At 45.7% G+C, this 24,033-nt stretch overlaps 1 protein-coding gene across 4 annotated transcripts in view; it reads left to right on the plus strand.

Annotated features, from left to right (window-relative positions):
- LOC147710895 (alkaline phosphatase, tissue-nonspecific isozyme-like) overlaps window positions 1-24,033 on the plus strand; it is a 380,338-nt gene that overhangs the window by 294,792 nt on the left and 61,513 nt on the right. For all 4 annotated transcript variants that reach the window (XM_086921666.1, XM_086921667.1, XM_086921668.1 and 1 more), the window contains one exon: window positions 138-313. In XM_086921666.1, the coding sequence (XP_086777792.1) occupies window positions 138-313 (176 nt within the window). The remainder of the gene's footprint in view (window positions 1-137; window positions 314-24,033) is intronic.

Consider the following 24,033-nt stretch of genomic DNA (forward strand, 5'->3'; position numbering starts at 1 on the left):
GGTCAGAGGTGAAAGGGAAAACTGAAAAGTGACTTGAAAGATTTGGGATATTTCTTAACAACAAGCAGGATTTATAGTTTCATCTTTTATGATCCATTTTATGCATTTTCTCATCAAATTCATAAATGTTCCCACAGGCAAATCAGTAGGGGTAGTGACAACCACGAGAGTCAACCATGCCACTCCCAGTGCTGCCTACGCCCACTGTGTCAACCGGGATTGGTACAGTGATGCTGAGATGCCCGTGGAAGCAGTCAACATGGGATGCAAGGACATTGCCAGGCAGCTGATGGAGAACATTCCGGACATTGAGGTATCCTTGCATAATGGTTGTGTGCTAAATGTTGGTGCTAGATGGATGATTGGAATGTCATATCTCTCTCTAGCAATGAGGACTAAAGTGTGGAATACCTTCTGGTTGGAGAACCCAAACTAAGGATTATCTGTTCAGTTCAGTGGATGCACAGTTTCAGGTCCCGCCTCATCCAGTTGTTGAACGCTACTGTCACACTGCTATTCTCCAAATTGTTCCTGGCAAACACATAACTTTCACCCATTGCCCCCAATTGTGGCAACTGCAGCTTTCACACAAATCCCACATTAGTGGAAACAGAAGAAGAATTTTGAAGAGACTGTGCATAGGACCTGCCAACACACCGACACCAACAGAACTACGCTCTCACACTCCCCCTACAAGGGTCCATTCCTACTCCATTCCACAGGGCTCATGCCTTAACCCAAAGAACTAATATTCATACAACTTGTCATAAAACCACCACTTTAAAAACTTACTACAAAACATATAATCCTTTTCAATATCACAGGCATTTAATCCTGAAGTCTTCAATTGAAATACGTCCTCCCTAACACCTTACATTGACCCACATGTGAGACTTACCAATAGCGGCTGTTACCAGACCCGGGTGGTGGGGGCGTGGCTGCCGCCTCTCCTTCCTGACTCCGGTCCCACAGCAGGATGCAGGAAGCAGCAGGAAGCACCCGGCTCCCAGCCTCCCGATAGCCAATCACGACGCTGCAATGCAGTGTTGTGGTTGGTCTGAGTGCCGTCGATCAGCGCTCAGCTCGGGAATGAGGGCCTGGGCATGTTTTCCACGCAGGCTGTCATGAGCCTGCATGGAGAAGATGTGAAGTGAGCATGAACGTTTGGCCTACCCAAGAGGGCTGGCCAAACAGTTATGTTGCCTTAGGAGTGGGCAAACCACTCCTCCCCTTCTCCTCTGTCGTCGGAGCAGCCCTGCCCCGCCCTGAAAGCTGCTGCAGCAGAAGGAAACATAAAATGTTAATAATGCGAGTTATTATCATTTTATATTTGCTCTACTTCACAGCAGTGGGGTGTTGCTCCTTCGCCTTAGCGGAAGAGCCGCCACTAAGCCTTACTCCTGTCCTCCTCAGATCAAAAGCAGATGGGCCTCACCCCGGTTGCCTAATGCAGACCACTGAAGCCTAAGTGAGTGGCAAGGACTGATCATCAGAGGGGTATGGAGCATTCCTCCTCTAATTGTGACACTTCTGTCCCCTGTGAGTCGGTGCACCCTGAAAGATGAAGTGGAGGTTGCCTATTAATCCGCGCTCTAACCCCGCCATCCTCTTCTACAGCTTTTGGGCCTGCAGGTTAATGTATCGATCAAGAAGAAAGAGTTGGTGAGGTCAGTTTTAGTGCAAACAACCGTCAAAGGGAATGATGTGTTAATCATTTGCTCACCGTAGATACATTATCCCTTCGACAGGTTATGAGGATTTTTTACACATTGACTCTCCAAACAATCCATCATGCAGACAGAAAGGCAGGTGGACAGGCACACACATGCATGTACTCCAGCCCTCTCTCCATCTGGCTACTACAATGTTTTACTCTCCATCATGCCACTATTCCCTTCTCATTTATTTATTTATTGACATTTGTAGAGCACGGCGAATACCCGTGGGCGTCTCGGCGCTAATTAAGGGATGGATCAGCAACTGGGGTAAAGAAGATATACAAGGCTATTGGTCAAATAACCACGTCTTTAGCTGTTTGCGGAATGTGAACAGGGAGGGACTTGCTCGGATATGTGCAGGAAGGGTGTTCCAGAGTCTAGGGGCGGCAACCAGGAAACGCCTGTCGCCCCAGGTGACTGTTCTAGTGCGAGGCACAGCCAAGAGGTTCTGAATAGAGGAACGAAGAGATCGGGTTGGGACATGATGGAGAAGATTCTGTTTGAGAAAGTGGGGACCTTGATTATTGAGTGACTTGTAAACAATACACAGCGATTTGAATTTGATACGGCTGCGTATCGGGAGCCAATGGAGATCCCTAATGATGTTTGTAACTGGTGCGAACTTGGGGACCCAGCCAGCATTCGTGCGGCTGCATTTTGGATTGACTGCATCTTATTTGTCACTCGGACTTGGGCATTTAAGAATAGAGCGTTACAATAGTAATTCTCATTCATATTGAACAATGGTAAGCTTTGTAATCACACAGAACCTGCACATACAATGCATAAGGAGAAATAGTTCTGTTCAAGCTTTTATTTAATATATACAATATATATTTTACAAGAAAAATATTTGGACTTTAAAGTGCCTTGCCTGGGAATCAGTCCAACACGTATTAATTGTTCTTAATTGGGTAATTAAAAGACAAATATTGTTTACTCTGGGCTCAGATTTACACCACTCACATATTCTCAAGCCTTCTGTGTGATGTCTCAGGAGACAAGCATTTAAACAAAAATAACTTTCACAGTAATTTTACGATGGCATTTTTTGCCTTAAAAAATTCCAGTGACGTGCCAAGAACAAAAAACTTTCCCAAAGACCTTGACAGTCTGGAAGACCAGGAATTCTTTTTTAAGGAAATCACAATATTTCTGATGCTGCAGCACTATTAAATAAGTTAGAGGAAGATATTTTTGAATGTAAACAAAACGCATACAATTTAAAGCTAATAAAAAACATGACATTTCAAACGTTTTTGTCTACACCAACAATGGTGATGCACACAAGAGTTGGACATAAAATAATCTTTCAGGAACTGAACATTTATTCTCGGAAAACCCTTCTGTAATTGGTTAACCACATACCATGGCAGTGATGGCAGTAGAAATATTGGCTAAGTCGAGAGGTCTGGCTTTTGGTCAGGGTAAGTGTTTGGCCAGTTGCGGCGGTGGGGGGGTTATGGGGGGGGGGTGTTGGGGGTGGGGGGGGTGGTAGGGAATGTAAGGTCGACAGTCGACAACAAGGGAACATAAAAAACAATTACCTTGCAGTGGCCGCATCGCTGACGCGGCGATGCAGCTAGCCCAAGGGAAAGTGTTTTTTTTTTAATGTTATTTTCCCTCGTCATCCTCCGTCGACTTCATCCCCCTGCCACACCGCTCTTACCTGCACTAGCCGCGACAGTGTTTGGCAATAGGTGTGCAACACAGTGTGTGTGTTGCCTCAGCTGCTCTGTAAAGAAAATGCCAAAGTGAAACAAAATCTTGGGCTATATGGAATATAGAAGCTGGGAGTAAGATTACTCTGCTGAACAGACTGCAGTAGCATAGGAAAGCTCTACTGTTATGTTATGTTATGTTAAAAATACTTGTTAAGTGCACTTACACCAAGCGGTTTCATGGCGCTGAGAGCTGGAGGGGCGACAGTGACAAAATAACAGAACCTTTACTCGTATGCCTGAGAGAACAACAAGGTCTTGAGAAGTGTTCTGAACTGAGCATAGGATGTTACTGACCTCAGTCCAGCAGGGAGAGAGTTCCAAAATTAAGGAGCCAGGACTGAAAATCAGAGGCCACCGTGTTTTTTATGTTTGAAAGTGGGGGTGGTAAGCAGATTCAGATGGGAGGAGCGCAGTTCACGAGAGGTGGCATAGCGATGGATCCTTGAGGAGATGAATGCTGGGCCAATCCCGGCAAGGGCTTTGAAGATGGTACAGTCCAGCTTGAAGGCACAGCGTTTAGCCACCGGAAGCCAGTGGAGTCTCTTCATCAAAGGGCGGACATGTTGGTGTCTGGGTTGATGGAAGATGAGCCTGGCTGCTTCGTTTTGTACCAACTGCAAACAGTGACGTTGATATGCCGGGATGCCGACATAAAGTGAGTTGGCATAATCAATTCGAGAGATAACCAAGGCCAAGGTGACTAAGGTCAATGCTTCGGTAGTCAAAAATCTGCAGATCTTGTGATTCTGCGTAGGTGGAAGAAGCAGGCAGAGACCACCGCACTGATATGGGGTTTCATAGATAGGTCATACTAATTAAAACCCCTAGGCTCTTTACAGATCCTACTGGTGTGGAGGACTTCCTAGGAGAGGAGGCCAAAAATTAGAGTTCCAAGGATTGGCAGAACCTCCAGTTAGAATCAGCTCAGTTTTATCAGGGTTAAGTTTCAATTGGTTAGCGTACATCCAGTCGCTGATAGAGCTCATGGTAGATTGAAAGTTGGATACTGAATTGTTAGAAGAGTCCATTTCGAACATCAGCTGGAGGTCATCAGCATAGTTGAATGTTTCAACTCTTCTTTTGCGTGAGGACCAAATCAAAGGTAACAAGTACAGGTTAAACAGGAGAGGCGAGAAGGAAGAACCCTGGGGGACCCCACAGGTCACCTTCACTTTTTTGGCCAAGAAATTGGCGAGGCGGACTGCCTGAAATTGGTTAGAGAGGAAGGAGGAGATCCAGTTCAAAGCCAGACCCTGGATACCAGCATTACTGACACGATCGATCAGGAGGCCATGATCGACCGTGTCAAAAGCAGCTGACAGATCCAAAAGTGCCAGGGCCTGGGTGATGTTTTTATCAGCCCCTCTCCTGAGCTCGTCCATGACTTCTAGGATAACTGACTCCATGGAGTGTGCTGGTCTAAATCCTGCCTGGTGAGGGTCGAGGAAATGAGAGTGCTCAATAAATGAGCTGAGACAGTTCGCTATGTGGGCCTCTAAGATTTTGCTTAGGTAGGGGAGTAGGGAGATGGTGCGGAACTTGCTCAGGACCAAGGGGTCAGAGTTGGGTTTCTTCAGGCTCTGGACAATTTCAGCATTTTTAAAGGTGTCTGGTAAATACTTTGTTTAAGAGAGTTGTTCAGAAGTGAGAGGGGCGGGTCTGGACAGGTGAGGAAAGCCTCCTGTAAGATATGAGGAGGGCAGCATTTGGTAGGGCAGCCTGATCCAACTTTTTTGAGTAAAACAAAAAACTCTTCCCTAGAAATCAGGGGGATTTGGTCCAATACGAAATAATTTTTGCATGTGATAGGGGAGGGAGTCGAAGGTGTAGGAGTTGGAATACTTGCTTTGATGGTGGCAATTTTCTCGATGAAGTAAGAGTTAAGGAAGTCACAAAGTGATTGTGAAGGGCCAGGTTTCGCCATCATTCTATCCGGTTGTGCAAGCTCGTCGACTATGGAAAAAATATCCTTGGTCTTAGTAGCTGAGTTCATAATTTTTGAGGAGAAATAAGCTGCCTTAGTCTGGAGGATGGGATTTTTATAGTCTTTTAGCAGGGTTACATAAGTGGCTTTTTTCTCTGAGACGTAGTCCCATCTCCAGCTACGCTCAGCTTGCCTAAGGGCAAGTTTTTTTGTTTCAGATCGTTGGAGAACCAGCGTTGAGCATAGTGGGGGCACTTAAGTTTAGTTTTCTTAAAGGGGGCGATGCTGTCACTAGCTAATTCAAGCCATAGCTTGATGCTCGTTGCCTGATTGCAGAGGGAATCCTGTTCAGTCGGCAATGTGGCCTTTAAAAGTGTGTATAGATCGCCAATGTTGGCCTGATTCCAATTTCTAGCCAGGTCATTACCCATCAGGGAGGGTTTGGTTAGGGGACACAGGCCATGGTAAATGTGATGAGGTAATGGTCTGACCATGTACATGGGGAGATGATGGTTGTGAAATTTCCAAGTTGGAAGTCCAAACTTGGTCCAGAATATGTCCCATTATATTGGTGGCATTGTGCACATGTTGAATGCTGTTCATTCCTGACAGGAGATCAGTGAATTCCATGGAGCTGGCATTCTCCAGTGCGTCAGTGGGCCAATAATTAAAATCTCCAATTATAATGATCCTAGCGAGGTTGATGACTAGTTGGGAGATCATTTTGCCTCGTAGTTGGGGAAATGAGGGCATGTGGTAAGGAGGTCGGTAGAATAAAGCACAGACAAAGGGTGATTAGGGCGATTCAAATTTCAAAATGAGGCTGTCGACCGAGGGTATACCAGTGATCCCTAATGATGTAAACCTGAGTTTTTGGTGGATTATAGCTGCAACCCCTCCTCCGAGCTTGCCCGTGGGCCTATTGACCTGAAGTAAATATTAGCCGTTGGGAACTGCTGCGAGGATATCAGGACTCGGCAGTGAGCCACGTTTCGGACAAAAGAAGTATGTCGGGTTTGTCAGAGTCAATGAGCTGGAAGATTTCAAGCTGATGTATCACCATAGAATGGGTGTTTAAGTAGCTAATTGCAAGAGTCCCTGCTTCCTGATACTCAGAGGTGTTAGATTCAGGTAGGCCCTTATGGACGACGAAAGATTCCTGACAGGCAGGTGGAACATAGAGCTCGGAAGGAGTCTCTGTGGGTGAGGATCCCTGCTTTGTTTGCATAAGCTCTGGCGCCAATGCTGATGGGCCAGTTGCCATGTAAGCGTATCAACTCAGCTGCCGTGTAGGTTAAAAAATGGGCATAGTGTTTAGCCCCTAGCCCCGGCCGGCTGCGGACGGGCGTAGATGTGCTTGCCTTTGGAGCGCCTGCTGCGCTCATCTGCTGTGCGAGGAGTAAGGCATGCCAAATATATAGTGCTGCGCGAGCTGGAGCGCTAACCAAATGGCTCCGCCCCAATAGCCCCCAGGTGCCTGGTGTTAGAGATCAGAAGCTACAGCACCCTCCACAGCAAGTGGGGAAACCCCGTGGTTGATTTGTGCCGGTGCTTTCCGGTGCTTAGCACCGGCACTTATTTACCAGGGCCGGGTCTACACTCCCACTGCACAGTGCCAACTTACATCAACATTTGGACTGCATCACTGGCCACCGGGGGCGCCTGTGCATGGATCCTGCTGCTCCGTGTCCGAGAGACGTGCTCTCGGTCATAAATAGTTAATCGCGTTACTGTATATTGTAATGGCTGCTCTCCGCTTGTGGGCTGAGTGAGAGCGCGGCAGCGCTAGGTGGCTACAATATAACAATGATGGCTCCAGGCTGGCGCTGTAATTTCCTGCCGCGCCACGGTTTAAATTTGACACGGGACACAGTTGGAATTAAGGGGAGGGTGGGGCGCCCTAGCACGCTGCTGGCTGACACAGCTAGGCACTCACCAAGGGCGCAAAGGTATATTTTCGCCCGCCGCCGAGGCGGCATTCACTGACGTCAGGACTTGACTGGGACACGTTTAATAGACAAGCAGCCACACGTTGAGAGGGCCGGCAGGGCAGCCTAATTTTGCAAGAACATGGACACACACCGTGGCCGGAGGGGTGCTACACTACAGTCTAGCAGCCATGTGAATGACGGGGCCAGAACGAGTCATGCACCCACCGCGGCCGCTGCCAGGAACCCCTATGCGGGGCTGCAGAAAGTTGTTGCAGCAGTCTGGTCCCTTCTGCTGATGGCGCTGCCTGCTACAACACGGCACCTGCTCGAAAATGCGTAAGTGACAAGCCACTTCTAATTTGTTAAGCACATTTCATGCCCTCAAATATCCCCGTTTACATGGGGGGTCCTCATCATCAGGCAGAACTGCGATCCTAGCTAAAGTTGGCATGTTCTGCTGTGTGCTGACGTGCCTGTCAATGCCCAGTGAAGGTGACACAGAGCGACCCTATGCTTTGTGGTCTTTGGGGCCTGTAAGTGGTCGTGCTCCTGGGCAAAGCCATGTGTCTGAACACCGTCCGTCCAAGCCTAAGAACAGACCTTCGTCAGTCTGCACCCCTGTGATCCCGCAGCATGGCCCCAGTTTGAAAATGATTACAGCGATCGCCTGGGTCAACCCGTTCTGGCTGTCATGTCAGGTCAGCATCGGTGTTCGCAGTGCCCAAGTGTAAGGTATAGGCACAGTTCACTTGAAACTGCATATAAAATAATAGCGCACACACTTTTAAATGAAAGACAAGTAAAACTTAAATAATCAGTAGGACGATTATTTTGCATTACGAACTTCTGACCTTTTCCATTACGAACTGTTTTCATCACATCTATCATATTACATAGAAGAGTTAACAAAAGATAATGCTAATTTTCTTTTATCTGTTTTGTTTTACATCTGCAATATTATGTCATTCCTAATGTTGTGTAGTGTCACAGGCGCTATAGTCAAGTGCTGGCTGGCTGCAGAGTGGCCTGGTCTTATTGGCGTTTCTCTATATTTTCAGTTAACATTTTTAATAACACTAATGTGCACTCTGGTATTGTTGTGAGCAGGGAAGCTGACACTTCCTAGCAGAAATAAGTTGCCTGTTTGGGAGCGGGGCTCTCTGTGTCATATTAGTTAGTGTCATTCCATTTCTCGTGTATAGCAGCAGTGTTAAGCTCTTTTTAGAGTTTCTTGTTCCTCACATGGGTTTAACTTCTAATATTTTTATGTTTCAATCTTCTTCATTGCTTGATTTTGCTCGCGAGAAAGTGTCACTCATAGTGATTGAAATGTCACTCATATTAACACTGAAATTATGAAAAATGTCACATAGCAATCTGAAACCTTGGCAGATATGTGCACACCATATCATACATGTCAAAGTAAATGTAATTGGCTCACTCACTGCGGTGCTATGCAAACTCTGTTACAGTCTCCCGAGTTTCCTTGTGAATAAGAATGTTGCTGTGCAGAGAAAGCCGAAAACAAATCCATGTTCATGCAAATTTGCCTCTAGTTCTGTGTTGCGGGGAGGGGGGGGTAGGGGTTGCAGCAGCCTGCGTAACATAAAAAAAAATCATGTCTGACACATGCACCGCATGCGTCACTGCCAGTACAGCACGACATTGAGGTGGGCACTATCATTTGAAGCAACGGCAGGCCCCTTCATAAAGGCAGTGCCACCAGTAAACCAGTAAGAATCAAACCATGCTGCTTTTTTTTGCGTGGGGACAGTCGCCGTGGGGCAGTAAAACAGTCTTGGTACGAACAGAGTCTGAGGCCCAAGCACTCATGCCACCGCACTGTGTGCATGAGCACTAGTCAGGTAAGGAGGCTAGAAGGTCAGCAGGGTCTTGGCCTTTAACCCCTTTCTGTCTGTGAAGGGCCCCGGAGCCACTGCTCTGTGCAAAGTTAGCAGGCTATTTATTCCAAAATGTAGCTTTAAATGTCCTTTTGATTTACTCTTATTCAAATTTTTTTATAGGACAAGGGAACTGACTATCAAAAAGCCTTAGAGGAAGGCTCCTTTGCTGAAATTCAGTATCAGTTGAGGATGTGGGTGGGGCCAGTGGACGAAGTGGGTGGAGCTGGGAAAAGTGGGTGTGGCCTCCCAAAACATTTGAGCACCTGGACTTCATATTTTACAAATTAAGCACTGGATGCAGGCGATTAGACCCAGAAGAAAGCAAGTGAACCTAAAGGTAAGGGGCTGTGATCTCGGCGTTCGTGACACAATTTTACAAGTGATACAAAAAATGCAAGTTAAAAGCAGTTTTAAAAATCAATTGAAAGCGCAAGACTGAAATTTAACAGCTTAGTAATCAAGAGAAGTAAAAGAAGAGTGTTATGGAAAGGAGCCATGGAATTAAGTTTGCATTGTAAATGGTGAACCTAAAAGGCATACACAGCAAAATATTGCATAGTAAATACTTTTGCCAAAGGGGTAGTATGTTTGTGGCATCTTTAAGGTAGCTTATGAGCACTCACATTTTTTACCATGTGTAGTAAAAAACTCTATGTCCAACATGTTATCATGACAGCAAAGTACCATAATGCCAGTTTGAGGGAGCAAACTTCTACCACATGGTCTGGCGCTGTCAGGACCTTAGGGACCATGGGCTGCAGAATTCACGAATACCTATGGCTACAGGCAAAAATCTGGTGTGTTCGGCAGGCGCATACATGCGCGGCATATACAGTCACCCTAAAGGCAAAAAAGCCACAAGCAAATTCATAGATATAGCTTTTGTCTTAGCGAAGAGACAGATTGCCATGGGTTGGAAGAGCAGAAGGTCTCCTGACATTGTGGTGCGGAAACAGGAATTACGAAAGTGAGTGAGGCTTGAGAGCAGACTCCTTCTCATGGAAGTCTGAGTTGCTCCTGCCATGGGACGTGTACTTGGTTGACTCATACTTCACCCATAATAGACTCCTTCATTCCTCAGCACTGCATGGGGGGATGGTGGCGGCCCCTTTATGCTCTACCCTCTAGTTAGTTAATGCTCTGGCGGTGGAGTGGTGAATGTTGGGGGGTAACATGGAAGAACAGACGACTGAAATACCTGCAAATGACCAATAGGAGAAGACTTCAAACGAGGAAAAGACCTGAATGTGGAAATAAGGACTAGAATCAGTGGGATTTCAACGTTTGGTTTTTTTCTTCGTTTTTTTGTTCACTTTGTCAGCTGCACCTCTTTTGACGGTTGATCACCTTGTATTCACCACTGATTGATGAGTGTCTGCCCTCATATATACGGTATGAACATATTACTGTAGTAATAACAAGGAGTAGATTTGAGTACTAGCCCTCATGACAACTCAGGACAATTCAAAAGATCGTATGTTATGCATCAATGGGAACCTTCCCGAAGGGTTTGTACAAAACTTGAAAATCGCACTTGTGTTAATGTTTTTATATAAATAATAATAAATAATCCACATTTGTAAAGCGTGAACAATCACCCGTAAGGGTCTCTAGACACGGGGGCCGTCGGGAAGATTAAGCAAGCTATTGCCCAGAGTCACATGGTGCTGGGCTAATCTGCCGCTAGCGATCGAACCGTGAGCCTCCGGGTTCCAGAGTCAGTCACCCTGGCCGCTGCGCCACACTCTTTATGAAATCCAACACCTAGCTAATAAAAATAGATAATTCAATAAATCTATGTTGTTTTTTAAATGGCAACAACGTAAAAGAAGTGAGTGCACAAGGGTGATCAGGGAATTACACTGTCTTCATAGCATTGGATCCAACACACACTTCCTAAAAGCCATAAACTAGCAGTAAAAAGGTAATTGGTCAGAAAAGTAAATACATCATAGAACATATATGTGGGCACTGTAACAAGCTACATGGCATGTTGCATCTGTAGCCTGACAAAATTGCTTCTTTTTCATGCCCCCTCACCAAACCCTAGTGGGAATACACAGGATAAAATAAACACTCACAAAATGCTTTAACCGTGACGGACAGCCCACCCAATCAATGGCAAATCATGAAAACCACATGAAAGTTAATGGCTTAATGTCTCTAACCCATAACCCATTTTCTCTGTACTTCATCTTGTTGTATTTGAGAATAATTGGCGTCTCCAGACAAATAAATCTGTGTACATCAAAAAGCAACAAAAATAGCAGACCTAATCTCTCACCCATGCGTTGGAAGCCATGAATTTGTTGTACAGTATGTACTCAAATAAATTCTCCCTTAATGGAATTCTCAGCCTTTTACTGGACCCCCTCACGGGCACTGTGCTATGAAGCTGACGACAGCAGGAGAAATTGTATAACTCCTCTTTAATGAAGCGTCCACCACCGAGCAGTACAGCCATACAGCCTCTCTCCTCAGTAACTCAGCCCCACCCCCAGCTCGTTACCAAGGGCACCCTACATTCCACCCTACATTCCAAACGATGCCCACAAGGCAGTGGAGGCTTCTCCGCTAAGGCGGAGGAGTGTCGCACCTATGCTTTTTTGCAGTGAAACACACAGAGAAAACAAAGTGATGATAACTTGTGTTATTATCATTTTATTTTCTCCTACTTCCGCCCACAGCTTTGTGTGAGGGGGCGGGGGCAGGGGAGGAGTGGTAGCACCCTCCTAAAGTGCACAATGACTGCTTGGACGGCCCTCTCAGGCCACCCAAAACAGTCTTGCCCACTTCGCATGTTCTCCATGCAGGCTTTATTACAGCCTACGTGGAGAACATGCCTAGGCCTCCAGTTAGAGTCTGAGCGCTGAAACACGGTGCTCAGACCAATCACAACGTTCTGATTGGTTGACTGGGAGCCTGGGTGTGCTTTCCGTGGCTGAGCGAGGGAAGGACAATGGAGGAAAGACGCAGAAAAACAGTATTGAAGAGAGGTTTTTTACAGCCGCTTTTCCCATGTCCTTCCCCCTCCCGCATCTTCCCTCCTACCTCCCGCCTCCTCCCCCTCATGCCCCGCCTCCTTACCTCCTATTCGTGCTGGCCGCTACTGCAACAAGGATCCATAAAACACATCACCCTTAAAGGGACAAGGGCATAGGTAGGCCACACCACAAAGCTACCTCATTTCTATCTCCTACCCTCTACTACTGTACTTTTGTCAATCACCACCTCCTTCTCTCTCCTGCCACTGCCTTTGCCTTGCACCTTCTGCTCCCACTTTTCTGTCCATTAACTTATGCAGTATTGATTCATGTGCCAAGATACTATCCACAGTGATCACCAGGGCTGAACTGGCCATAGCGGGAACCGGGCAATCCCCCGGTGTGCCGCATGGGTGGGGGCCGGTGTTGGGCCCCTGGAAGCCGTTTTTGTTACAGGGCTGTTTTTGCAGCAAAATCGGCCAGGAACCGGCCCGCAAAGAGCTCGGTGGCACCTCCAAACCCCCCCTACAGAGTGGGGAGGGGCGACGAGCACTTTGACTGGGCCGGTTGTGGTTCCCAGTCCGGCCCTGGTGATCACCGAACACCCAGTTGAGGGACACAAAATGATGGGCACCCCCGCAGAATGTGATGAATGGGCCTTGAGTCTCCCTAATTTCACAGATATTCACCTACTTCGGACTGAGGAAGGGGCCTCTCGAAGGGTTGGGGGGATCTAATGGTTTGGGAGCCTCCCCTGTGCCGCAGGGACTACAGAGGCCTCCATTTTACCCCTGCAGATGCCACATCATTAGAGAACACAGTACAAGCCTTGGGCTTTTATGTGCCTGCCTAATGCATTCTGGGTGCAGTAGCCGAGCCATGAATTCCTTTAATTGAGCACATTATTGTATCAGACCTAATAACGATGATGTATAGGTGAACATTTCCTTATATGAAAGAGTCTGTGATGACTTGTAATGGGGTGGCCACTCTAGTACCAGCATTTCGCGTAAAATAATTGCATTCACAAGACTTTTTCTTTATTCTCTCTCGTCTGACCACGACTTGTCTCTTATCTGGCCTTTTCTGGCTTACAAGCAAGCAGCCCCCTTAATACTTAACATTCAACTGTTCCAGAAAAGCCTTTTTTTAAGTTTTAAGGTCTCAGGAAGAAGATAATTAGAAATTTGTGGTGAGCAGCAGTTCTCTGCAGCCAGGTTCATTGCTCTCTGCCCTTCAGTGGAGTAACTCTGAATGCTGCTGTGTCACCTTATAGTGCCAGTAGGGGGCGTGATTGAGTTATCAATTATTTCTCATAGTGATGGCCTTTGAAGGCTTTTCATCTACCTAAGTGCTTTCATTGGATGGCCTGAGAGAGGACGTATGGTAGACGTATGGTAGCAAGATGACGGCTAACTTGAAAAGAACATATTTACTCCCTGGATCTTCATAGAGCTTGAAAATTGCCCCCAGAACAGTTGACAGGGAATGGCGATGAACATTTCTAACTTACGGGAATTGCCCTTTTGTCACTCCATCTGGTCTATATAGATGCAAATGCTACTCTTGAAACCATCTCCCCTTTCCTTCCATTGCCCCTCTCAATTGAACACAGATTTATTACTGCCACAAAATCACAATACTGTTCTGGCAAAATGATTGTGTTTATTAAAAACGGGCACGGTAGTCCTGTTTGGTTACAGGCAACCACTGCGTGACTTTGTAAACTGAATTACCTGCATTTTTTTCTGACCAGCTTTAGGTCTATGTGAGGTCACTGGCGACATTCATTCATTCAACATGGGATGTTTGGTGACAGGCCCCAGTTCTGGTGACAGTAGTACGCATAATGACTTCTGTCGTCCATAGTAGGTCTGGTTATTGCATAATTTGCCAAACTTTGAGGTGCTTGGTGGTGGTGTCTGCAATTGTAGCTTGGGGGTATATGTCTCTTTACCTTCAACCCTTGTGGGGAGATAACTTATGGCTCTCACAAGTAAAGTTCTGTCCAGTCCAGGGCTGGACTGGGAACCAAAGCCGGTCCTGGCAAAGCTATGCTGCAAAAACGGCCCTGTAACAAAAACGGCCCCCAGGGACCCCAAACTGGCCCCCAACTTGTGCGGCACACCGGGGATTGCCCGGTGCCCGCTATGGCCTGTCCGGCCCTGGTTCAGTCTCTTACAGTAGCTGTCCTTGCCTATCCTCATGTCGGATCGCATTTAGACCATTGTAATGCCACAAGGGTGACCAATTTTCCACTTCATTTTGCAAGGGCATTTCCTGTGGTGGAGCAGCTTCTCTACCTCTGTGTTGAATCAAGAGTAAAGTTTAAAGCTTTTATGTATTTTACATAAATGTTTGCAAGGTATTGCCTCGTCATTTCTAAAGTATTGGCCTTTAAGATAAACTCCTAAACTAACACTGTATTCAGGTATAGACTTTAAGCTCCGCCCATTTTCAGCCGATCTTTACAATTGGCTCCTCTTCCTGTCCTTTGCAAATTATGGCTTTTGATTCGTAATTAGGCTTAGTAGTTCCACCTTAGTACCTCCCTCTCTCCTGTTATTACCTCCCATGATTGCAGCCCCTCTTGCATGTGTCCTTACTGTCTAGCTTTCATTAGCAGTTAGGGAGAACTATTTACTTAATTAATGTCTTGCTGAAGCAGGCGCGACATGCTGTCCGAGTGCATTTCAATGACCTCCACATTGTTTATATCCAGCCACACATAGCACTACCTCTTTAAAGCAGCACTTTGGTGTGGCGTCTAGCCCCAACCCTCCCCCCCCCGGCTTGGATTTTCAATATTCATGATTTTTTTTTAAAAGCAGCCCAGCACCCAGCGCTTCAACAGTGGCGGCCACTTATGTTATATACAGCCCCACACACCACTCATGGGATACTGCGCACCGGCACCAGCAATGGCGGCCACTTCTTGTTTTTTTTTCAGCGCGCTTTCGCGCAATTGAAGCTAAATCTCAGTACCATATATTGCATTTAGGGACCAAATTCACAGTTCACAGACTTTACTTTTCCCTGACCGGAAGCTGAGTGCCAACTCTTCAAGCCTCCGTTTGAGACACATTTTTGTGCAGGTCACGCCTCTCTTTGAGACAGCCTATGTGGCTGGATTCTCGTTCTGCGTCCATGCTTATCAAGCCTTGTTTGATGCAGATTGTTTGAATCAAGCTTTCCTCTTTAGTGTAGTTGTGTTGAGTAATATTCTAAAGCAGAGTTGGAGTGTTGGAGTTCATTCAGTTCTTCACTTGAGATCTATTTCCACTGATTATTCAAACAACTGCAGCGATGCGGCGGCAGTAAGAAATGCGAGTGCTGCGGGTACAGTCAGTTTACTAAAAGCTTATTTTTTACAATGAGTGAGTTAATGTCCTTTACAGGTCTCGCCTACCATACAGCTTTTGTGGAGGCAAAAGCCTCTTGTGGACCCTGCCAAAAACTGATAGTGGGCTTAGAATCCACCTACTGCTTACCATTTGTTTGCTTTATTGTTACTTATATGCTTACTTCTTACTCAATTGCTTTACTTTCTCTTCTTGTGCTTGCCACCCCACCCGCCACCCCGCATAGGCTCTTAACCACCTTTAAAGTGGCAGATTTGTATCCTTCGTGAAGGGAACTACTTTTTTATTTTTATTGCAGCCCCCTCTTGAGAGCATAGCTGCCAAGTTTCAATTTGCTTATTTGTGACATTCCCATATTTTCAATGTGGTTTTGTGTTGCATTTCAATGTTTGTGTTACACTTTGTGACACCTCATTGCTGTACAAAAAATCAGTTGCATCCATGTGCTGAAAGAAATTGCATACATTTCTTCCGTTTACTACTGCAGTACTCTAAAAACACCCTAAAACTGCTGCAACTCTCCTAACATGCTTATTTTAGGTCGCTAACCCCCCTCCAATTTCCATCACGCTTGTTCTGTAATTGTTCGTGCCAGTAGAATAAACGGTATGCAAGTTATGTAAAGAGAATATTTACTAGATGTTGGAAGGCGGTGACCCCAGGGGTCAAGAGGACTCTCCTAACCACCTGGAACCTCCTCTCCCACAATTACTGCCGAGTCTTATCGAGGGGGGAGTCCCCGGCGGGGAGGACTGATCGTACACACTGTCGACACACCACACTTATGAACGGACACGACACCGTGATTCTTTATCAAGAAAGACTTTATCAAGATTAAAAGTAGGGAGCAATACACAGCGATCGAGGGATCGCGAAAGTATCGTAACGAGGGAACGGGGAAGCGGGACAGTCTTAGGAGGCCAGCTGGCATGCCACGCACCCTGCGCACAGTTCTCAATCCTCGAACTGGGGGTGCGGGGGCTGGCGATGGGACTTGCTGTCCTACTCACTTCTTGTTCCAGATGATCGTGAGGGTAGCGTCGATGGTCCAGCCGGACCAGAGAGTTCGTCAAACCGCGACAAGGTCAGCAGGGCTTGGTCAGGAATACTCCGTTGTACTCGTAAGCAGGTGGAGCCACGACAGCGTCAGCAGGGCTCCGATGTTCAGGTCTTGTGCTTCGAGAGGGAGCCGCAACAGCGTCAGCAGGGCTCCGATGGTTCAAGTCTCTTCGAGGGGGGAGCCGCGACAGCGTCAGCAGGGCACCGATGGTTCCGTTCCGTAGGTTCTAGGATGAGCCGCGACGACGTCAGCAGGGCTCGGTGGGTCAGAGTCTGTTCTCCTCAAAGTCAGCCGCGATCAGATCAGCAGGGCTTTCTTGTCCAAGATAAAACTGCCGCTTAGATGGAAGGCAGGCTGTCTTATAGTCATCGCGCTCTCTGATGTCCGGACCCTCATAGGCAGGAGGCCGGAGGTCCGAGGGCCAGGCGCCTGATCGTCTGGGCGGTTGGTTCTTTGATGCTTTGGACCATGCGCCCAGGGAATCCCAGACGCCCATCAGGGCCTGGAGCCAGCTCACTAGGAGGCCCAAGGTGCAATCGAAACCAGCCCCCAGGGATAGTTCAGAGGTGTGAGGGAAACCAGTTCCTCGGAAGGGGGCCGGAGGTGTGATGGAAGTCTTGGTTTCTGGTACTCGAGGAGTCGTTCACCCCCCGGGTAGATCTGGGCGCGCCGGACGCGCAGGCTCAACAGCAGCCAGGAGAGGCCAGGGGCTGCCGAAAGGAAAGAAGGCGGCCGGCCGGCCGGGGTGGCCAAACATGGAGTCTGATGGTCACGTGCACGGGTGCAGGCACGCGGTCTGGGGATCGTCTCAGGTCCAGTGTAGGAGTGTCATGTACAGTTCTGGGTGGACGGGAATCAGTTCCACCCGTAGATCTGGGGCTGCGGAGATCAGCGAGGACCACGCCACGAGGCAGGGTCCAACACTAGAGTCACTCGTACTCCAGGTTTGGAAGTCATTTGAGAACACATTTAACTTACACTAAGCTAAAGTATGTGTTGATAATGATATAAATAGACCTAAAAGTGTAAAATGCAAAGAAACCCCTGGCATGGATGCAGTGACAAAAGGATGCTTAAGAGCAGATTGCAGTGTTCTGGTTATGAGGGCAGAATCAGCACAAAATAATGTAGCTGCTTGGCAGACCTGCTACGGAAAACATTGTGAGTCAAGTAAAAACAGCAGAAAACCTTTTAAAGCCAGCCAAGAGAGCACAAGTTGAAATAGACCCACATGAATGTCAAAAGCGTGTTGAATTCATTTAGACTGACATGTGGCCAGGATGATTTTTTGGCAAAGCAGAGCATCAGTTAGTTTCTGAGCCATCTTCTATTGCTAACATATGAAGATACTGGCAATTGGGCCCAACCTTTGTCGGCAACTTGTTTCTTGCTTTGGTGCTCCTCGGAATACGCATCCCACATAGCACTGGTGCTGGGAGAGAAGTCCATGTTCACTGCTGTGGCTTCTGTGTAAAACTCAGCTCAGCTGAACTCTTACGCTATGGTCTCTCAAGACATCCAAGCTTGTTGCCTAGAGGAGGTCCTTCCTTGGAAGCCACTTGGGTCTCAAGTGAAGCATGAATGGAACCGAAGTTCACACAAATGCCAGACTGTATTGATACCCAGGAACCTGACAGAAAGTGCTCTGCAGTTGGGTTGTCAGCTTTTTGTAGGGGATGTTTATGAACATCTAAACATCAGTCCAGCTCCACAGCATGTAGAACTGGGTGCAAGTGGCAAAGAGATACTTAACCTGCATTCCTACAGCCGGGTCACATCACTGTAGCCCTGCGCCATTATGAAAGAAAGAGACCATGAAAATAAATGCCCGGTAAGGGGGTAAGTACTAACTGACCTCTCTGCCCCTTTACAGCTAGAGAGTGTGAATACTAAAGAGTTCTAACACTGAGAGGAAATACCATCTCTCAACTGAGCTGTTCAGCCGATTTGAATGATAAATGCTCGACTCTGCAGGGAGCCGAATATTTATTGATAATGTGTTCCTGTAACACAAGATGTGGTAAACTTGGCAGCGCTGTGAGAGTTAATGCGTCTGCTTTATCTCTCTGGTGCTTTTTTCCTCTCTTCTCAAATCCTGCTCCTCTGCACCTCCTTTTCATTCTTATCTCCTCCAATGTCATGGTGTTCTCGTTTTTTAGGTCGAGCCTGGGCAGCGCATGCGCTGCTCTGCGAGGCATGCTGTAGTCAGGTATGGACCAGAAGTTCCACCCACGCTCCGCCCAGATTTTTCATTGGCTTGTGTCATTGTCCACTATAAACTGTGGTTTTTAATTGGTCAATAGGCTTAGTAGCCCTCCTCAGTAATGCCTTGTCTTATTTTGTACCCTCCCACGGAGACACGCCCTGTTACGTGTGTTGTTCCTTGGTAGGCTTTAATTACAGCCTCTGAGCATTATTTTCTCAAATAGATTTGTCCTGACTGGTGTTGAAGGCAGGACATGCTCTCTCCTAAGGCTTTAAAAAAAAATCTTTATAGCATGGGCGCACAACGCATTTCCAATGCAATAGGCCTCGCTTTTGCAAGAGTTTATGTTATTGGCATTGTAAATGACAATGTCTTTTATTTATCTGTTTTAAAAACAACACATGAATAAAATGCAATGTCATTTACAATGCCAATAGCTCCAACTCTCATAAATACGAGAACTAGTGCATTGCAAATGCTTGTTTCCCAATGAGGTGGGGCTCCTGTAGCTGCCTTTTGATGCAGCTCCTCTTTGCGAAAAATGGATAAAACAGAAAGTTCAGAAATTGCAATTTCCCATGGCCTATCATTTTCATAGATTACTTCTACATTTTGCTTTACTTTATTTACTTCCTTTCATTTTCCAGCCTCGCCCCTGTCAGGTATATTCACAATGACATGTATGGTCACTGGCATTATGTGAATCTGTAGATGTGTCATTTTGCGCCTAATTATGCAATTATTGGAATTGCCACATAGTCCACCATCTACTGCATAATATGCAGATTTCAACCAAAAATAGCTCTAGCAAATAGAAAGTTATTCAAATAAATACCATATGTGGTGCTGTTTTATGCCAGACTCTTTGCAAAGGTAAACTGGTCACCGCCTAATTGCTGATTACTGCATTCAAATGCTACATTGGTACCACTTGTTAAATCTGCAAAATAATACAGTCATAGAATCGGCCACGTAATGCTGCATGATTTCCCTTCTGCTGATGCATAATTTGGTTGAACGTTGCCTAGTTATACCAGTAGCCATGATCCTATGTTCAGAACGAGGCTATCCTTTGAAAGAGGAGAGTTTAAAAGTGAACAAAATAGGACATCTTGCTATCCGAGACAGTACACAGCAGAGTTTGACAAATTATACTCGGATTATGGAGACTTAACTGGTTTAGATAGCATAGGGGTTGCACCAATTTTACAGACTACAGTCTTACATTGCTGTACTGACTGTCACTTGAATGGCAGCCTAAAATATGTATTTAGCAATGCGAATATTTATTTATTCGTTTTCAAACAAAATTTCGAAAGTTTCCTCTCAAATGTCCATAAAGTAGGGATTCCCACGTATCCTGACAAACAGCAATTGATGGTCAATAAGTTATGGTCCGAAATAACCCTGGGGGACATGGAAATTGATGTAGTTTCAGCTAAATGATTTGAAATAAAAAATAATCTGCATCTCAGCCTGAGTTCATGTATCTGCCCCTTTTCGAGCACCAGAAGTACAACCATTATTATTTTTATTGGTGGGCATAGTTTGAAGAATCGGGTTTCTTCAGAGTGTAGTTAACAATGGGCACTGATTGTAATTAGAATTTGTATTCTTCATTTAACTTAAATTGTTAATTAAACTATTGGCAATGGTCAATGAATTTAGGCTATTCTGTGGCTGCAGTGTTTAAAGCATATTTATGGATTTACTGTATTTGCTACATAATTTGCAAATTTTTCAGAAACAAACTCCTGCTTTCGGAATTTGTTTCCCCAAAAATATTTAAAAATTGAAAAAGTCTGGTGGAGGCCTGTCAAAAATTGACGGCAGCCATCCACCAACATTTTTGTACATTAAAAGGTACCGCAGTGATAGTGGTTCCTTTCAACGTACAAAAAATGACCAATGGTCCGGCAGTCATCTCTAAATTTGGCAGACTGTAATATATCAGGGTGGCTAGGGTAATGTCCTCCGCCACCCTGACAGAATGTACTCCGTCCATCAAAATATAAATCATGCTCATAGTCCTTCTCTGTCCAAGGCACTAGCAAGTGATCTTGCAATATTTTCCGCAAATCTCATCAATAAAACATTTATAAGTGCCTGGGCTGATGGATAGGGCTGTGGCTAACTTCGAACATTTAGAAAGCAGTTACATGGGAAATTCATCTTGAGTGTTCCCGACAGGGTGATGGATAGTTCCTTTAAACTGTGCTCAGTGCTTAATTTGAGCCTGTGGTTTCCAGTGCTCAGCACCCACACTTACTCATCAACGCCAGTGCTTTTCTTGAGCAACAATTAAGGACACATTCATTTATAGTAGGCACGGGGAGATAGGTGATTTTCCCAGAATCACAGGATGTTGAGTTGACGCAGAGATGCGAAGCCGGTTCACCAGCTCTGAAGTCGGCAGCTCAGTCCATTGTGCCACATCATCTCCCCCCCCCCCCCTCTTCATGGGTGGTACTTGGTTCTGTTTCAGGGGGCACAATCAGGAGCAATGAGCTAGTTCAAGCTGCCTCCTGATGAGAGCCCTGGCACGTATTTTATTTTTTACAAATTAACCTCTGACTGTACTGTGTCACAAAGCTGGCAGCGTTTCTTCTCTGTGATGAGTTCATTAGGCAGTGGATTGTCGACTCTGCCTGGAATGTATTTTCCTTCAGAAGCCTTGGGCTGTGAGATTGTTTTCAACTAAAAGGATTAGTTTGATGCATCAAATGAGGAACAGGCGAGAATGAGTGATGGCATGGATCACATCAAGCAAACCCTGTTATTCAGCCCTCTCCACCCTCTCCCAACCCTTCCCTCCACCAGTGGTGATAAATGGATTTCAAAATACCCTTTTGTCTTCAGCTCGAATTTACTTGTGTGTTGAATTTAGCAAAAGGAGCAAGCAATTTGCAGGAAGGATGCCAACTGCAGACAATGAATGCTAAGAAAGGGGAAAGGAAAAGAGGGCATGGCGAGAGGAGGATGGAACGGCAGGGCGAGTTATTTAGAGGGAGAGGAAAACAGAGGAATAGAATGGACAGGCTGAGCCTAGGCCTTCTGAGGCCCTGGGCGAAAGGGAAGATGTGAGGCCCCTCTAAGTGACATCACAGAAAGTGACTTCGCAAATTAATTGGTGAGAATGTACGGCAAATCACCAACATACTCAAGCATCATGTGGCACACACTGTCATCTTTTTCCTCACACACCTAAAGCTACAAACAAAGAGGTGTATTTATGACATTAGTGGCCTTGAGACACGTGCTTAGCACTCATCATGTTCCACAGTCCACTCTTACTCTACTTCATCTGCAAAGAATACACCATTCGAAACATCCAGTTGGTATATCATGCTAATCTATACATCATGACCTACTCTACATACTTCTAGGGTTTAGGACATGGGACAACCAACCATCCTGGGCAACAGTCAGATTTAGGCCATACACGTTGCAGCATCGATTAGGCCACTTAGGAGCTGACAGTGATATTTCATTTGCCAAAACAAAACCAGCCTATATAGTCTGATTTACAAAGAATATTCGCAGAACAGCTGGGCTGCTGAATCCCACAGTGTCTACTTAGCACAGCACACTCTGCACATTGTCATGTGGGAATTGAGATTTCTGTACCAGCACTCAGTCATAAAACAGAGAAAAATAAATACCAATGCAGTGACCGCTTTTCATATGCAGCAAAAATAGCCTAAAAAAATAGTATCCTGTATTATGTAATTTTCTGTAATAATGTACAGCTCCTTTCAGAAAAGCTTCCCCTTGCATTAATGAAAAAGAAATACATTTTGAAGAACAGATTGCTGGTTCCCGCTGCAAACATGTCAGTGTAGTGTAGCTGAAAATCTAAAATAATCCGAAACAGTACCTTAAAGGCCTCTAAAGTACATAACACAGACAAGCAAATAAAGCCTAATTTCTCCCGGTAGTGCTGGCGATGCCAGTCAGCATTTGTTGAAAGACATGGATAAGCTTCAACTAGAATTAAAGACAAAGGCTCATTGGCAGAAAAAATGCATAAACTGGCACTGAATTTAAAGACACCGACAAGAGGACTGCAAGACACTTTACTCAACCACGAAAGTTTCCAGTTTAGTATTCCAGTAGCCTTAAAGATGAAGTAGTGTCAAAGCCTGCCATTTGTGGTAAATAACCCATTTTCATATGAAGCACAGTGTAGTGGCAAATAGTGCTTACAGGTGTGCAGAATATAAAATTAAAAAGCTGAAATAAAAGACAATATTTAAAAACACATGGTGCTCAGATGCACCCAGTATGGTAGGGAAAGGGCTATTTGCACTCTACATAAAACACTACTAACAAGCATTCACTTGCAGAAGATGCATCATGCATCCTAGGGGAATATATAAATGTGCGTGTGAATTATGAAACTATCAGCCACTTCCTCCCCATCAAACAAAAAATGATTGATATCGTTAGATAAAAAACGAAAGTACAATCAACAGCTGCAATCTTTCCAATTTCTTTTTTGAGCTTCAGCTTACCTGATATTGACTCAACGCAGGTCAAAATTAGGTCCCCTCGCTCCTAAAACATGCCCACCACTCTGCCCTAAATCTAATGTGTAATGTGTGCTGTTCCCAGGGTGGTTCTGCATATTTATATAGCTAAATGAATAATTAAAACAGACCCTCCCACTGAACACCTGTGTCCCAAAAGCATTCCACTCCAGAGCACCTTCACAACATTTGATATTCTGCTCAGCTCCAGTTTGAAGTGCAGCATGGCTCACAAATACCAGTTTATTTCTCAGCTGTGCATCGTAGTTGATTGAGAAGACAACAGCCTCCTTGGCTGAGTATGATAATTCACAAAACCACAGCAGAGTTTTCCCGGCAGAGCAGAGTGCGAGTCTCAAACTAAAATCTAGGGGACATTTGGCAAAGAGTCTGGGATGGGGGTTGGTGGAGGGCGATATGGGCAGATGGGAGGGTCAAAGGAAAGGACATTGAGGGCGACCACCCCCCTCTAGGTCATTGCAACACTCTTTTACCGTCCTGGATATTTTTTGTGTGATAGCCTTATGCATTCTGGGTATTGTAGTACTAGTCTCGTTTTGTTACCAATACACTAATTAGACTAACACACCTAAAATCAATGGCCAAGGCTGGAGGAAGTGACCGTAACGAGTGACAGTGCCCCTATCGAGTGAGGGAGTTACCCTATCTTAGAGTCACCAAAGTGGTATTA

The sequence above is a fragment of the Lissotriton vulgaris genome, chromosome 5, assembly GCF_964263255.1.
Source record: "Lissotriton vulgaris chromosome 5, aLisVul1.2, whole genome shotgun sequence".
Classification (NCBI taxonomy): Eukaryota; Metazoa; Chordata; class Amphibia; order Caudata; family Salamandridae; genus Lissotriton; species Lissotriton vulgaris.